The sequence below is a fragment of the Rana temporaria genome, chromosome 11 (assembly GCF_905171775.1).
Source record: "Rana temporaria chromosome 11, aRanTem1.1, whole genome shotgun sequence".
Lineage (NCBI taxonomy): Eukaryota > Metazoa > Chordata > Amphibia > Anura > Ranidae > Rana > Rana temporaria.
The window spans coordinates 156,417,768-156,435,099 of NC_053499.1; the positions used below are offsets into that span (position 1 = coordinate 156,417,768).

A 17,332-nucleotide genomic window follows, 5' to 3' on the forward strand; every position below is an offset into this window, starting at 1 on the left:
AAAAGAACAATTTTATGCTTTTAAATAGGATGCCCCGCGGAGCCGGTCGCTGGGGGAAATCGGAAGGTTAATCAGCAGAATGTGCGGATGTGACTGCAATAGGGGCATTCAATTATGAGGCTCTTTGGGGGGGGAGGGGGGCTAAGAACAGATGTAACCAGTTCAATGTTTCCTACAAAGTGCTACAAATATGTTGATGAATAAACAAGACAAATAACCTAATAAAGATATAAAATAACAGTAAAAAACCATTGTGGGTACCGGGGGAGTCCGGTGATGAGCGCATCCTTCGCAACATCTGTTGTCATAGAAGAGGCAACAAGGCGGCATCCCAATATTTCATTCCCTTTTAACGTGGCCCCAGACGGGGGGGCCCTTTTCTGGGCCAAAGAAGGCGGAGCCTAGGTGCTCTGACAGAGGCGCCATTATACTGCTGAACGGACATAGCGGGAAAGTTAATGATGTGTGGCTGGGAAGGGATGGAGAATCCTCCATCAGCCAAGAACCAGGAGATTATCTGGCTGCCGTCGCCGTTAACCCTTCTTTTAATTCATTTGAGATCTCTTCTTTCCTCTGCAAGCAAAGCCGTCTGAAGACGAAGCCGTCTGAAGACGAAGCCGTCTGAAGACGAAGCCGTTCTCATCCTCTAGAGGAGATGGGAACCCTGAAGGAAGGACGTTGAGTTTTCACCGTCTATCTTCATCAGTGGTCCCTTTACTGGTCAATATTTTTTGAGTTGACGTGATTTTGCCGTGACGTGAGCCAACGCAATGGGATGCAATCATGGGCGTCCGCAGAACTTTTTTCAGTGGGGGGGGCATCATTTTTAGGTTACCAATGCTCCACCCCTTTTGACAATGTCATAAAGGGAAGGGGCTTCGCCGCGACTCGCAAGTATTTTTTTTTTAAATGCCGGTTCCCTGTACATGGAGAGCGTTCCAGAGCCCGGCACCCGCTGACACTCTGCGTTAGGGTGCCTGGGCACAACCCATGCGCACGCCTATGGCGGACACCTTGCTGATCTCTGATTCAGGGCAGTGTTGCCAACCGTCCGTATTTTTACGGACAGTTCGTAAAAACTGGCACTTTTTTCCCCCGTTCGTAAATGTCCATGTTTGCGGGAATGTGCCAGTAAAAATAGCCGAGATCGGTTCGTCTTGGAACTGCGGATGGAGTTCGGAGGCAGGGGGTGATTGGGGCAGGGGGTGATGGTGGCTGCGCTGGCACCCTAGAGGGGGCAATGGAGGCAGGGGGAGATTGGAGGCAGGGGGTGATGGTGGCACTGCAGAGGGGGATGGTGGCACTGCAGAGGGTGGGGGATGGAGATAGGGGTTGTTGGTGGCACTGCAGAGGGGGATGGTGGCACTGCAGAGGGTGGGGGATGGAGACAGGGGTTGTTGGTGGCACTGCAGAGGGGGATGGTGGCACTGCAGAGGGTGGGGGATGGAGACAGGGGTTGTTGGTGGCACCGCAGAAGAGGGTGGAGGGAGATTGGAGGCAGGGGGTGTTGGTGGCACTGCAGAGGGGGATGGTGGCACTGCAGAGGGTGGGGGATGGAGATAGGGGTTGTTGGTGGCACTGCAGAGGGGGATGGTGGCACTGCAGAGGGTGGGGGTGGCACCGCAGAAGGGGGTTGTTGGTGGCACCGCAGAAGGGGGTGGAGGCAGAGGGAGATTGGAGGCAGGGGGAGATTGTGGCACCGCAGAGGGGGGTGGAGGGGTATTGGAGGCAGAGGGAGATTGGAGGCAGGGGGAGATTGTGGCACCGCAGAGGGGGGTGAAAGCAGGGGGTGTTGGTGGCAAAGGGTGATGGAGGCAGGTAGTAATGTGACTAAATAATTTGCCCTTATATTGAAAATAACAAAAATATGTTTTTTACCTTAATATCTACCTTAAATCACATTGCTATTTGCCCAGCGTACTTGTTTGTAGTCTAAATACTGAAATTTGTACCTAAAATTTTTATTTAGTAACTTTTGTGAAATGCCAGTAAAAACGTGGCTGTGCCAGTAAATTTCGGGTGTCGTTCCTGTAAATTTCAATCTGGTAGGTTGGCAACACTGATTCGGGGGGGGGGGGGGCGCTTGCTCCCCCTTGCCCCTACCTGCGGATGCCCATGGATGTAATGATACCGATACATTGCTCACAAGAATACAAAGCTTTTGACATTGTCATGAAGGGAAGGGGCTTTGCCGCGACTCGCAAGTATTTATTTTTAAATGCCGGGTGCCGGTACATGGAGAGCGTTCCAGGGCCCGGCACCCGCTGACACTCTGCGTTCGGGTGGTTAGGGTGCCTGGGCACAACCCATACGCATGCCTGAGGCGGACACCTTCCTGATCCCTGATTCTGGGGGGGGGGGCACTTGTCCCCCCCCCCCTGCCCCTACCTGCGGATGCCCATGGATGTAATGGATGTAATGATACCGATACATTGCTCACAAGAATACAAAGCAGTACAAAGGGGACCCAACACCATGGAGCTTCTACTCGTGATGCCTGAACGATAACATGGAGGGACCCTTCAAATAACTTTCCAGGTTCAGGAAACACCTGTTTAAATCTACTACATCTATAACTCATGATACATTGGTCCAGTGGTCTACAAACTGGCACGGGGGGGCAGACGTGGACCTTTGATTGTCCTTTTCTGTCCCTTGGGGCCACTTTTCCTCCCACTGAAATAAGACAGTATTCTTCCACTGACACCAACAATGGGACACAATCTCCCCCCTTGACACCAATAATGGGGCACTATTCCTTCCACTAATACCAATGATGGGGCGCCATTCCTCCCACTGACACCAATGACTGGGCAATATTCCCCCCACTGTTACCAACAAGAAGGCACTATACCTCCCACTGACACCAAGGATCGGACACTATTCCTCCCACTGACACCAATGACTGGGCAATATTCCCCCCACTGTTACCAACAACAAGGCACTATTCCTCCCACTGACACCAAGGATGGGACACTATTCCTCCCACTGACACCAATGATGGGACACTATTTCTCCCACTGACACCAATGATGGGACACTATTCCTCCCACTGACACCAATGACCGGCAATATTCCTCCCACTGGTACCAACAACAAGGCACTACACTATACCTCCCACTGACACCAAGGGTCACGTGACCAAGCCTGTGGAAGAATGACCAATTATCCCAGTTTACAGAAACACAACAGAATACGTCTTAAGATTGGTCCACTCTTGCCCGTACACACACACGCCGGTGCTTGTCCAGCTTGATACTAAAAACCTACCCTATGGAACCAACTGGATGGTGGCATTCCAAATAAATGTTCCACTTTTTTTTTGTGGTTATCCATAAGGTGAAGTCCAGTAGGTAGAGAGGCATCATACACATGCTTAATCATAAGTGAAATGCGTAAAAATGCTGAGCGTGTCATATGACCAAGCCATGGAGGAATGACCAATTATCCTAAGTTACGCCAGCACAACACAATGCGGCTCAAGATTGGTCCACTCTTGCCCGTACACACACATGCCGAGTGTTTGTCCAGCTTGTTACTGAAAACCTACCCTTTGGAACCAATACAGAAAAAAGCCAGTACTCTTGTTGCTCTTCATTGTTTACATAAATACAGCGTAAACGGGTTTCGTCCATTACAGCCTTTCTCATATCATAAATGTTATCCTAGTTTGCACAAGCACGACACGCTTCAGGTCGGTCCACTCTTGTAGAGCGCTTGTCCAGCTTGTTACTGAAAACCCACCCTTTGGAACCAAAACAGATAAAAAGACAGCCACTCGGTATACCCCTCTTGTTTCCCTTCATCGGTTTCATAAATACAGCGTAAACGGGTTTCGTCCATTACAGCCTTCCTCATAGCATAACTGTTATCCTAGCTTGCACAAGCACGACACGGCTTCAGGTCGGTCCACTCTTGTAGAGCGCTTGTCCAGCTTGTTACTGAAAGGCCGCCCAATGGAACCAATGGATGTAGGCATTCCAGATAAAAGTAAAAAACAAAAAAAATTGTGGTCAACCATAAAGCAAAGTTCAGAAGTGCTTAACCGTAGGTGAAATGCGTAAGTAGCCTCTGTCTACTTGCGAGACTTTCTTAGGGTATACACTAGGGTATAAGGTTAGGGGTTAGAGGTTATGGTTAGGGTGAGGCTTAGGGTGAGGGTTAGGGGTTAGGGTTAGAGGGTTAGGGGTTAGGGGTTATGGTTAGGGTGAGCTTAGGGTGAGGGTTAGGGATTAGGGTTAGGGTGAGGGTTAGGGGTTATGGCTAGGGTGAGGCTTAGGGTGAGGGTTAGGGGTTGGGGTTAGGGCAGTGTTTCTCAATTCCAGTCCTCAGGCCCCCCCAACAGGTCAGGTTTTCAGGATTTCCCTCAGATGAAAAGGCTGTGGTAATTACTAAGGCAGTGAAACTGATCAAATCACCTGTGCAAAATAATGGAAATCCTGAAAACCTGACCTGTTGGGGGGGCCTGAGGACTGGAATTGAGAAACACTGGGTTAGGGTTAGGGGTTGGGGTGAGGGTTAGGGTTTCCCATTGAAGAATAAGGCTAGGACTCAGGAATTGGAACAGGGACCTCCCCCAGAGGTCAAGGGTCAGAAGGCGGGTTCCCATGGGTCAAAGGTCACAGGGGCGTGGCTGACCCACCCCCACCAAAGTGTACCGCCCACCCTAACTAAGTCGGGGAACGAACATGTCGGGGTGACTACCAATGAAGAGGTCCACCTTTTATCTGTGGCATTGTCATCCATTGTTTCCGTTCTCTTTCAGGGACCTCCCTCTTGACACCGCTGATCTATTGCACGTTAGATCCTAAGATGAAGCCATATTCAGGCTTCCTGTGAGCCCCTCACTGAAATATCTTCCACTAAGGCAGTAGGGCAGCATGGAATATTTTGCGTATGCGCTGGGTACGGGGACGATCTCTGGTGTCAGGAACGGATTGGCGAATGGGATGTCTGGGTGGAATTGAACAGTTCTGACACTAATGCGAATTGATGAATAAAACTGAAGAACATCTGGAAACAAAACGCTCTGCACATCTGTTCTACACAACCACGGAATGCTAATATGGAAAACGGGCCAACACAACTCTATAGAGGAACTAAAGTGGTTGCAAACCTCAGCAATAAAATATGAACAAAGCACATCCCTATATAGTGTGTACTTGTCTCAACCCAGAGCACTAAGTGTCTTTTCTGTCTGCTGCCCCCTTCCTCTGCTTTCTGAATGAGTCACTTCTGACAAGTTTTTCTGACACCAAGAGATAAAAAGATGACAGGGGAGGGAGCTCCAGCACACTGCCTGTGATTGACAACCTCAGCTCTGTTTCTGTGTGCTGTGTGTGTGTGGGGGGGGGGGGGGGTGTGTCCCTTCCCTCCAATCATCTCTGAGTTTTCCTCACTGAGCTCTGCAGAGTGTAATTTCAGCTCTCAGCCCCCTTTTTTTCTGGCAACCCGGACAAGTTTTATTAATTCTGGACTTTGAATGGATGTAGACGGATGTAGAGAAGACTGCAGATAAACAGTGTAACACCTGGGAATAATCACTTCGCTGGGTACATGTAAGAGTCTACAACCACTATTCCTCCCCTTGGCACCATGGGGGATCAATTATGGGGGCACCATGGGGGATAAGTTATGGGGGCAGCATGGGTGATCAGTTATGGGGGCACCATGGGGGATAAGTTATAGGGGCACCATGGGGGATCAGTTATGGGGGCACCATGGAGAATCAGTTATAGAGGCACCATGGGGGGATCAGTTATGGAGTCACCATGGGGGATCAGTTATGGGGGCAGCATGGGGGATCAGTTATAGGGGCACCATGGGGGATCAGTTATGGGGGCACCATGGAGAATCAGTTATGGAGGCACCATGGGGGGATCAGTTATGGAGTCACCATGGGGGATCAGTTATGGGGGCAGCATGGGGGATCAGTTATAGGGGCACCATGGGGGATCAGTTATGGAGGCACCATGGGGGGATCAGTTATGGAGTCACCATGGGGGATCAGTTATGGGGGCAGCATGGGGGATCAGTTATGGGGGCACCATGGGGGATCAGTTATGGAGGCACCATGGGGGATCAGTTATGGGGGCACCATGGGGGATCAGTTATGGAGGCACCATGGGGGATCAGTTATGGAGTCACCATGGGGGATCAGTTATGGGGGCACCATGGGGGGGATCAGTTATGGAGTCACCATGGGGGATCAGTTATGGGGGCACCATGGGGGATTGGTTATGGAGGCAACCTGGAGGGATCAATTATGGGGGCAACCTGGATTGATCAGTTTTGGAGGCAACCTGGAGGGATCAGTTATAGGGGCTCCATGGGGGATCTGTTATGGACGCACCATGGGGATCATTTATGGGGTCACCATGGGGGATCAGTTATGAAGGGAACCATGGAAGATTAGTTATGGAGGCACCATGGGGGATCAGTTATGAAGGGAACCATGGAAGATTAGTTATGGAGGCACCATAGGGGATCAGTTATGGTGCACCATGGGAGGTCATTTATGGAGGCACCATGGGGGATCATTTATGGGGGCACCATGGGGGATCAGTTATAGGGGCACCATGGGGGATCAGTTATGGGGGCACCATGGGGGATCAGTTATGGAGGCAACATAGGGGATCAGTTATGAAGGGAACCATGGAAGATTAGTTATGGAGGCACCATGGGGGATCAGTTATAGGGGTACCATGAAGGATCAGTTATGGTGCACCATGGGAGGTCATTAATGGAGGCACCATGGAGGATCAGTATTAGGGGGCACCTCGGAGGATTGGTTATGTGGGCAACATGGAGGATCAGTTATGAGGGCACCATGGATATCAGTTATGGAGGCACCATGGGAGATCAGTTATGGAGGCACCATGGGGGATCAGTTATGGGGGCACCATGGGGGATAATTTTTTGGGGGAACCATGGGTAGTCAGTTATAGGGGAACCATGGGTTGTCAGTTACAGGGGCACCATGGGGGATCAGTTATGGGGGCACCATGGGGGATCAGTTATGGGGGCACCATGGGGGATCAGTTAAAATGTTCCACTGAGCCACCATCTCTTGGAGTTTGGTGATGTGAGGTTATCTATATCTATCAGGGCCAATTCAGATACAAATGGCAGGTATCACTATGTATGTTTTAAAACTGTTTATACTTCTTAAAGTCATTTATGACTTTTGGACATTTTCTTTTACATCATTTTGGCAGGCTCCTGGCGCCACTTCTGCTCGGATCACCTAGGCAATCCAAAGAGAAGTTCGCTCCCCCGCCAGCAACCTCTTGACCTATGTCTCAGCGGGTCCAAGGAGGCTACAGGACCAGTCACACAGCCTCTTACGCATTTCACCTATAATTAAAGCACCCTTCCCCTAACACTTGTGAACATTTTTTGGGGGGTGGGGGTGGGCAGCTAGTTTTGGTAGGTACTCACACCCCACTTCTGGTCAGATCGCCTAGGGCGCTTACAGCAGACGTTTGGCCCTGCCACAACCTCTTGGGACACGTCCAAGGTCCCAGGAGGCTGCAGAACCATTCACACAGCGCACCATGGCTCGAGCATGCACAGTGGGAAGCCCACACTAAACATGCCGGGGACCCGAAGACCGGCGAAGAACCAGCCCAGGTGAGGACACAACCGGATCCCTAGACAGGCATTTGTAGCAGCTGAATTTTAGTCCCGGGATTTTAATTTGCCATAATGGCGTTGTACTCACACACGCATGTACAATCTTCTTTAGATCTACAGTACTAACAACTATGCAGTGCAAGGGCCTGCCTGATTGGATACAGAGTGATTGGATATTGAAGGTAGGTCCTCATATTACACATTTATGGTTGTATGATGTATGGTCAGATTGGAACAGGTATGGTGAGCCTTAGGGCTGCCGTATACAGACACATATCCCCCATCGATCGATAGGTGGTAAGAAACTTGCCCGTCCTTGCTTGAGCTGCGCGCTGCTGGTGAACACACAATGAATATGTACATGGCACATTCCAGGGGGCTCGGGCACAGACATTTCCCTGCATGCTGGAAAATACCAACCAACCAACCTTCGTAATAACCTCCATTATGGCTTATCACAGGAGAGATCCCAACAGGGAACATTGTGTGCAACCAGCTGGACAGGGGGAATGTTTGGTTCACCCTAACATTCATTTGAAAGCGGACCTGATTTAATAGGAGGAATAGTGCCCCATCATTGGTTTTAATGGGAGGAATAGTGCCCCATTGATGGTGTCAGTTGGAGGAATAGTGCCCCATCATTGGTATCAGTGGGAGGAAAAGTGCCCCATCATTGGTTTTAATGGGAGGAATAGTGCCCCATTGATGGTGTCAGTCAGGGCCGTCTTAATAGCATCATGGGCCCCTGGGCAAAGTAATGCTCTGGGGCCCCTACAATGGAGACAGTGCAGGTAAACAGATATCAAGTAGGTAGGAGGTAGGGGATATCTAGGGTGTAGAGGGGTGAGAGTGCTGGGGGGGATATCTGGGATGTAGAGGGGCAGCCCGGGCTCAAGGACCAGCTGCTTTGGGGAAAGTGCAGGGACCCCCATGCAGGTGTGCCCTCTCATTAAGACAGCCCTGGTGTCAGTTGGAGGAATGGTGTCCCATCATTAGTTTAATGTGAGGAATAGTGCCCCAGCCTTGGTTTTAATGGGAGGAATAGTGCCCCAGCCTTGGTTTTAATGGGAGGAATAGTGCCCCAGCCTTGGTTTTAATGGTGCCCCATTGATAGTGTCAGTTGGGGGAATGGTGCCTCATCATTGGTGTCAGTTGGTGGAATAGTGCCACAAGGGCCAGATAAAGGCACTCAAAGGGCCATATCCGGCCCCTGGGCCGCAGTTTGGAGATCACTGCTGTAGGGTATTGGACTGAACACATTGACTTTGCACATGGTGCCAGCCCAGTTTAATGAATTGGTATAGGGGCAGCACAGTGGTGTAGTGAGTAGCACTCTCGCCTAGCAGTAAAAAGGGTCGCTGGTTCGAATCCCAACCACGACACTACCTGCCTGGAGTTTGCATGTTCTTCCTGTGCCTGCGTGGGTTTCCTCCGGGAACTCCAGTTTCCTCCCACACTCCAAAGACATGCTGGTAGGTTAATTGGCTACTGCCTAAATTGGCCCTAGTATATGAATGTGAGTTAGGGACCTTAGATTGTAAGCTCCTTGAGGGTAGGGACCGATGTGAATGTATATGTAAAGCGCTGTGTAAATTGATGGCGCTATAAAAGTACCTAAATAATGGGGAACCCAATATTAGTGTGGGACATTGTGTGTGCCATGCGATAAGACACAGCAATTAAAGTACCAGTGACCTGTAGATGGCTCAAGATCTCTATCCAGGTAAACTGAGCCCAGGTTGCCGTAAGGGACTGCACCGAGCACACTGGCTTTGCATATGACATTGGCCCAAATTACTAAATATATATAATACATGTATTATTAATGGGGTACCCAAAATTGTGCTGGGACACTGTGCATGCCAGGGGATTAGAAACAGCAGATAGAGTGCCAGGGGGTCCTGGTCATAGCTATAGATCTGTTTTCAGTGCCCCCTGAGCCCTGGTTGCTGTAGGTCACTACACTGAGCACAATGATTTGGAGATGGCGCTAGACCAATATATAAATGTGTAATACATGCATTAGTTATGGAGCACCCAATATTGTGCATGCCATGCAGCTAGGGTGCCAGGGGTTCCTGTAGCCGGCTATATAGGTATGTTCTTAGTGTTACTGAGCCCTGGTTGCTGTAGGTTATTGCACTGTTAGCACTGCTTTTGCGCATGGTGCTAGCCCAATTTAATAAATGTGTATTACCATAGGTGTGCGCAGCCTATTGCATTAGGGTGTGCACACCAAAGCTCAAACACACATGCTTGTGTAATATACCATATATGGCAGTGGGCAAGTCAGTAGGGCTTTGTCAGCAGGGCAGAGATCGGTGTCAGTAGTTTATCTTTATTTGTATTATTATTATTATTTTTTTACAATTTTATTTTTATTATTATTATTATTTTTTTAATATATATATATTTTTTTTAGGAGCCCTGTTTGGGGGCTTTGGTGAAATATCAGTGGTCTAAACAGACCCCTGATGTCTAACTTTTGAGACAGAGAAAGGGACTGAGGACAGAGATTCCCCAGTCCCTTTCTCTCAGCCAGGCAGAAGGGGGAATCTGCATAGTACAGGGTGATTAGGGTGTGCCCAGGCACACTTTACACCCTATGTGCCCAGGCACACCTTACACCCTATGTGCCCAGGCACATCTTACACCCCATGTGCGCACGCCTATGTGTTATTACACAATGTATTCGTTATATAGCACCCAATATTGTGAATGCCATGGGTTGAGAAACAGCAGCTAGGGTGCCAGGGGTTCCTGTAGCCAGCTATATAGGTATGTTTCTAGTGTTACTAAGCCCTGGTTGCTGCAGGTTATTGCACTGTGAACAATGACTTTGCATGTGGTGCTAGCCCAGATAAAAAAATATATATATAATACATGTATTACTTATGGAGCACCCAACATTGGGTTGGCACGCTGTGTGTGACATGAGACCAGGGACTAGAAAGAGCAACTAAAGTGCCAGGGGTTCCTGCAGATGGCTATATAGGGATGTTTCCAGATTTACTAAGCCCAGGTTGCTGTAGGTTACTGCACTGTGCACATTGACTTTGCATGTGGTGCTAGCCTAAGTCAATAAATGTGCAATACATGTATTACTTATGGGGCACCCAATATTGTGCATGCCATGGGTTCAGAAACAGCAGCTAGAGTGCCAGGGGTTCATTCAACTGGCTATACAGATATTTTTTTTTTTTTTGTATTACTGAGCCCTGGTTGCTGTAGGTTATTGCACTGTTAGCACTGATTTTGCGCATGGCGCTACCCCAATTTAATAAATGTGTAATACATGTATTATATGGAGCACCCAATATTTTGCATGTCATGGGTTTAGAAAGAGCAGCTAGGGTGCCAGGGGTTCCTGTAGCTGTCTATATAGGTTTCTAGTCTTACTAATCCCTGGTTGCTGTAGGTTATTACACTGTTAGCACTGCTTTTGCACATGGATCTAGCCCAGATCAATAAATGTGTAATGCATGTATTAGTTATGGAGTATCTAATATCAGGATAGTACACTGTGTGTGCCAGGGCATAAGGGACTAGAAAGAGAAACTGATGTGCCAGGGGTTCCTGCAGATATATAGGGATTTTTCCAGATTTTCTAAGCCCAGGTTGCTGTAGGTTACTGCACTGTGCACATTGACTTTGCACATGGTGCTAGCCAAGTTAATAAATGTGTAAAATATGAATTACCTATGGGGCACCCAATATTGTGCATGCCATGGGTTTAGAAACAGCAGCACGAATGCCAGTGGTTCTTGCAGCTGGCTATACAGATATGTTTCTAGTGTAAATGAGCTCTGGTTGCTGTAGGTTATTGCACTGTTAGCACTGCTTTTGCGCATGACGCTACCCCAATTTAATAAATGTGTAATACATTTACTATTTATGGAGCACCCAACATTGTGCATGCCATGGGTTTAGAAAAAGCAGCTAAGGTGTCAGGGTTCCTGTAGCTGGCTATATAGGTTTCCAGTGTTACTAAGCCCTGGTTGCTGTAGGTTACTGCACTGTTAGCATTACCTTTGCACATGGTTCTAGCCTAATTTTATAAATGTGTAATGCATGTATTACTTATTGGGCACCCAACATTAGGCATGCCATGGGTTTAGAAACAGCAGATAAGGTGCCAGGGGTTCCTGTAGCTGTCTATATAGGTTTCTAGTGTTACTAAGCCCAGGTTGCTGTAGGTTATTGCACTGTGAGCATTGACTTTACGCATGGTGCTAGCCCAATGTGTAATACATGTATGACTAATGGGGCACCAGATATTGTGCATGCCATGGGTTTAGAAACATGACCTAAGGTTCCAGAGAGTCCCGCAGATAGCTATATTTCCAGATGTACCAAGCCCTGGTTCCTGCAGGTTATTGCCCTGTGTGCATTGGCATTGCACATGGTGCTAGCCCAATGTGTAATACATGTATGACTAATGGGGCACCAGATATTGTGCATGCCATGGGTTTAGAAACATGACCTAAGGTTCCAGAGAGTCCCGCAGATAGCTATATTTCCAGATGTACTAAGCCCTGGTTCCTGCAGGTTATTGCCATGTGAGCATTGGCTTTGCACATGGTTTAATACATGAATTGGGTATGGAGCGCCCAATATTGTGCATGCCATGGGTTAAGAAACAGCAGCTAAGGTGCCAGGGGTTCCTGTACCTGGCTATATAGTTATGTTCCAGTGTTACTAAGCCCTGGTTGCTGTAGGTTATTACACTGTTAGCATTACCTTTGCACATGGTTCTAGCCTAATTTTATAAATGAGTAATGCATGTATTACTTATGGGGCACCCAACATTAGGCATGCCATGGGTTTAGAAACAGCAGCTTAGGTGCCAGGGGTTCCTGTAGCTGGATATCAGTTTCTAGTGTTACTAAGCCCTGGTTCCTGCAGGTTATTGCACTGTGGGCATTGCCTTTGCACATGGTGCTAGCCCAATGTGTAATACATGTATGACTAATGGGGCACCAGATATTGTGAATGCCATGGGTTTAGAAACATGACCTAAGGTTCCAGAGAGTCCTGCAGATAGCTATATTTCCAGATATACCAAGCCCTGGTTCCTGCAGGTTATTGCCCTGTTTAATACATGAATTGGGTATGGAGCACCCAGTCGTGTGCATGCCATGGGTTAAGAAACAGCAGCTAAGGTGCCAGGGGTTCCTGTAGCTGAATATATAGGAATGTTTCTAGCGTTACTGAGCTGATGAAATTGTAGGTTATTTCGGGCATGGTGCCAACCCGATTTAATAAACGAATGCCATTACCTGAGCCCTGGTTGCTGTGGGTTACTGCACTGTGGCCACTGCCTTTGCACATGGTGATAGCCCAATGTGCAATACATGTCTTACTTGTGGGGCACACAATATTGTGCCATGCCATGGGTTTAGAAACAGCATCTAATGTGCCAGGGGTCCCTGTAGATAGCTACTGATATGTTTCAAATTTTACTGATCCCTTATATTATCGATCTACATCTTATGGAGCTGGATTTTTTTGTCCACTAGAGGGCAGTCAAAGACCAAATACCAATGTTGCACCGACTGGTGTTGTAGGCAGTAATACAGTAATACCTGTACATGGCATTCTACAGCACCAACCTGGGTGCATCGATGTCAGACACTGTGTGCCTGACCAGGGTACAGCAACCTCAGTGCCAGGACCAAGACTGGCAATGCCAGGGATGACTTACCATCTCAGGGGCTAGTCCTAAGCAGCTTACATCCCATAATGACACCTACTAATGATGAGAATGCATGGCAGTGTGGTGTGTAAATGCGGGTGTATTTTGGATGGGGGGGGGGGGGGGTGCCCCCTGGATCCATACCTTCTAGGATAAAGTAGACTTTCTCCAGTGCCATGGTGATGCCTCTTATAATCCAAATGTCAGATGAGCTTTGTGGTGCCCCAGTGCCAGGTCAGAAATCCACAGGCAGTGGGCATTCCATGCCAGGTCCCCCCATGGGTATCCAGGAAGGGGGGGGGGTCCGGTGTCGTGCTCAGAGCCTCCGGGTGTCAGAACCCCTGAAGTGTGCCAGCAGCCCTGGGCAGAGGGGGGGCTCTGTGCTGAAGATCTGCAGCCCTGGCAGCACTTCACACCACTGCCCACAGGTACCCAAATCCATCAGGATGACCCCCCCTGGGTGCCCCCTCTCAGCTGTGTCCTGGGGGGCGATGCTGTGCTGCCATCCTTGGTGGCGGAGGAAGAAGGATGTCCAGGGCAGGAGGAGGGGGTGCAGGAGACTGGAGCTGGGCTGGGTGGGCTGGCGGCTCAATGAAGAGTTGCCAACAAATGTGCTTCATTTAGGATGAGAGGCTGCAAGAGCTGTCACTGCGCATGCGCCCTCCCAACTCTCCATCCAGCGGAGCCAGTCACAGCTGCTCAGCCTCCTATGGAGCTCTCTGCCTGTCTTCATGTCTGTCCATCCATCCATCCATCCCAGTCCTCTGCCTGTCTTCATGTCTGTCCATCCATCCATCCATCCATCCCAGTCCTCTGCCTGTCTTCATGTCTGTCCATCCATCCATCCATCCATCCCAGTCCTCTGCCTGTCTTCATGTCTGTCCATCCATCCATCCATTCATCCATCCCAGTCCTCTGCCTGTCCATCCATCCCAGTCCTCTGCCTGTCTTCATGTCTGTCCATCCATCCCAGTCCTCTGCCTGTCTTCATGTCTGTCCATCCATCCCAGTCCTCTGCCTGTCTTCATGTCTGTCCATCCATCCATCCATTCATCCATCCCAGTCCTCTGCCTGTCTGTCCATCCATCCATCCCAGTCCTCTGCCTGTCCATCCATCCCAGTCCTCTGCCTGTCTTCATGTCTGTCCATCCATCCCAGTCCTCTGCCTGTCTTCATGTCTGTCCATCCATCCCAGTCCTCTGCCTGTCTTCATGTCTGTCCATCCATCCCAGTCCTCTGCCTGTCTTCATGTCTGTCCATCCATCCCAGTCCTCTGCCTGTCTTCATGTCTGTCCATCCATCCCAGTCCTCTGCCTGTCTTCATGTCTGTCCATCCATCCCAGTCCTCTGCCTGTCTTCATGTCTGTCCATCCATTCATCCCAGTCCTCTGCATGTCCCTCTACAAAGAGCCTGTCCTTCCCTAGTGTCTGTCTGTCTATCCTTACTTCTACATCGTGTGTCTGTCACTTGCCTGTACTTTTCCTTATTTGGTCTGTCCATCATTATATACATTGTCTGTCTGTCTGTATCTCTCGCTCAACCCATTAATTCGTTTCTCCATCTATAATATTCTCTCTCTTCATTCTTCCTTTCTATCTTCGATCTATCTTTCGCTCTACTTCAGTGCCTCTCTCTGTCCAGTGTCTGTCTGTCCTGTCTTCCCTCTCTCTCTCCTTCCAGAACAGTGTCTGTTCTTCCACCTTTTCTCTTTTCCTTATTTGGTCTGTCCATCATTATATACATTGTCTGTCTGTCTGTATCTCTCTCTCAACTCTTTAATTCGTTTCTTCATCTTTAATTCTCTCTCCCCCTCCCTCTCCCCTCTCTCCCCCTTCTCTCTCCCTCTGTCTCTCTCCCTCTCCCCCTCTCTCTTTCTCTCTCTCCCTCTCTCTTTTTCTCTCTCTCCCCTCTCTCTCCATCTCCCCTTCTCTCTCCCCCCCTCTTTCTCCATCTCCCTTTCTCTCTTTCTCTCTCTCCCCCTTTCTCTCCATCTCCCCCCCTCTCTCTCTCTCCCCCCATTATGTCTGTCTTTCTATGATCTACAGGTATCTTTCACCATACTTATGTGCCTCTCTATCTGTCCAGTGTCTGTTCTCTCTCTCTCTCTCTCTCTCTCTCTCTCTCTCTCTCTCATTTTTTCCTTTCAGTGTCTGTCCTTCATTCTCCCTATGTCTCCCCTTCCAGTGTCCATTCCCCCCCCCCCTACACACACACTCTCTCTCTCTCTCTCTCTCTCTCTCTCTCTCTCTCTCTCTCTCTCTCTCTCTCTCTCTCTCTCTCCGCCTTCTAGTGTCTGTTCTTTCATAATCTCTCTCTTTTCCCTCCATCCAGTGTATGTGTGTCCTTCATTTGCTGTTATTCCCTCTTTCCAGAGTCTGTTCTTCCACCTTCTCTCTCTCTCTACCCCCCCCCCCATCTCTCTCTCCATCCCCTCTCTCTCTCTCTTCACCCCCCTCTCTTTCATTGCCTCTCTTCCCTTCCTTCCAGCGTCTGTTCTACTCTCTCTCTCTCTCTCTCTCTCTCTCTCTCTCTCTCTCTCTCTCTCTCTCTCTCTCTCTCTCTCTCTGTCTCTCTCCACTCCTTCCAGTGTCTGTTCTATCATCCTCCTCGCTCTCTTTTTTTCTTTTTCCAGTGTCTGTCCCTTATTCTCTCGCTTTCTCTTCTTCCAGTACCTTTCCTTCCTTTTGCCCCCCCCCTCTCTCTCTCTCCCTCTCTCTCTCCAGTGTCTGTCCTTCCTCCACTCTCTCTCTCTCCCCCTCCCTCTCTCCCCCCTCTCTCTCTTTCTCTCTCCCCCCCTCTCTCTCCCTCTCCATCTCTCCCTCTCCTCTACAATCTCTCTCTCCCCCCTCTCTCTCTCCCTCTCTCCCCCTCCCTCTCTCTCCAGTGTCTGTCCTTCCTCCATTCTCTCCCCCCCTGTCTCTCTCTCCCCCCCTCTCTCTCTTTCTCTCTCCCCCCCTCTCTCTCCATCTCTCCCTCTCCTCTCCAATCTCTCTCTCCCCCCTCTCTCTCTCTCTCCCCCTCTCTCTCCCTCTCCCCCCTCTCTTTCTCTCTCCCCCCTCTCTCTCTCTCTCTCTCCCCCTCTCTCTCTCCCCCCCCTCTCTTTCCCTCCCCCCCCCCTCTCTCTCTCTCCCCCCCTCTCTCTCTCTCCCTCCTTCGCTTTTCTTCTAGGGCCTCTTTTATTTCACCCTCTGCTATGACACCTTCAATTAACCCCTTCCCCTCCACCCCTCATTAGTACAGCATAGCTACACAAACACACACAGACCGCGTCCCTTTAAATGGCGGCCGCCTGCAGAGCTCAGACATCACAGATACTGCTGTATAATATCATCCATATCACATTGACCCTTTCACTGCCGGAGACCCCCAACCCATGACACAGTGATGTGGAATTGGTGAACAGCTGCTGTTAACTGTTTATTGTGCGAATAAGAATGAGCTCCATGTTGTCCTATATGCCAGAGAATGCAACACATTCCATGAGACGATTAACCTGTTCACTGCCAGAGAGAAGCAGTTTATCTGCATCAATTTATTAACCTGTGCGATTCCAGAAAGGAATGTCAATGTAGCAGGTTGTAGCACATGGTCGGGAAAATATCATTTACAATGTAAATCTTCCACCCCCAGCTCTGCCAAAGTTTAACCCATTCAGTCTCAGGGGTGAGCTGTGCACCCCCCAGCCCACCAGAGCTTTAACCCTTTCCATGTGTTCAGCACTGAGCTATAAGCATGAATGCAAGATGAATATATTATTAACCCCTTCAGTGCAACAGGTCTGGAATTTTCCTTCAATAGGTTCCTAATTCTCCCGAATCTTCAGTAGCAGGGAGGAAACTTGGGCTAGCAACCTACATTAACCCTTCACTGCCCATTTCAGAGCCCAAGGGGCCTGAGGTCACATTAACCCTTGTGCTGCCACAGTGCCGTATATGGGCCATGCATGCCTGGCACTGTGCCAACCCATCCAACAGCTTCCCCCTTACAGCAGATGGGGGCTC

The 17,332-nt window shown here is 49.3% G+C and overlaps 1 protein-coding gene across 1 annotated transcript in view; it reads right to left on the reverse strand.

Moving 5' to 3' along the window:
- Positions 1-14,026, reverse strand: part of NETO2 (neuropilin and tolloid like 2) — a 46,050-nt gene extending 32,024 nt beyond the window's left edge. The window contains exon 1 of the mRNA XM_040329503.1: positions 13,475-14,026. Within this exon, the coding sequence (XP_040185437.1) occupies positions 13,475-13,508 (34 nt within the window). The 5' untranslated portion in view covers positions 13,509-14,026. The remainder of the gene's footprint in view (positions 1-13,474) is intronic.
- Positions 14,027-17,332: the final 3,306 nt, after the last annotated feature.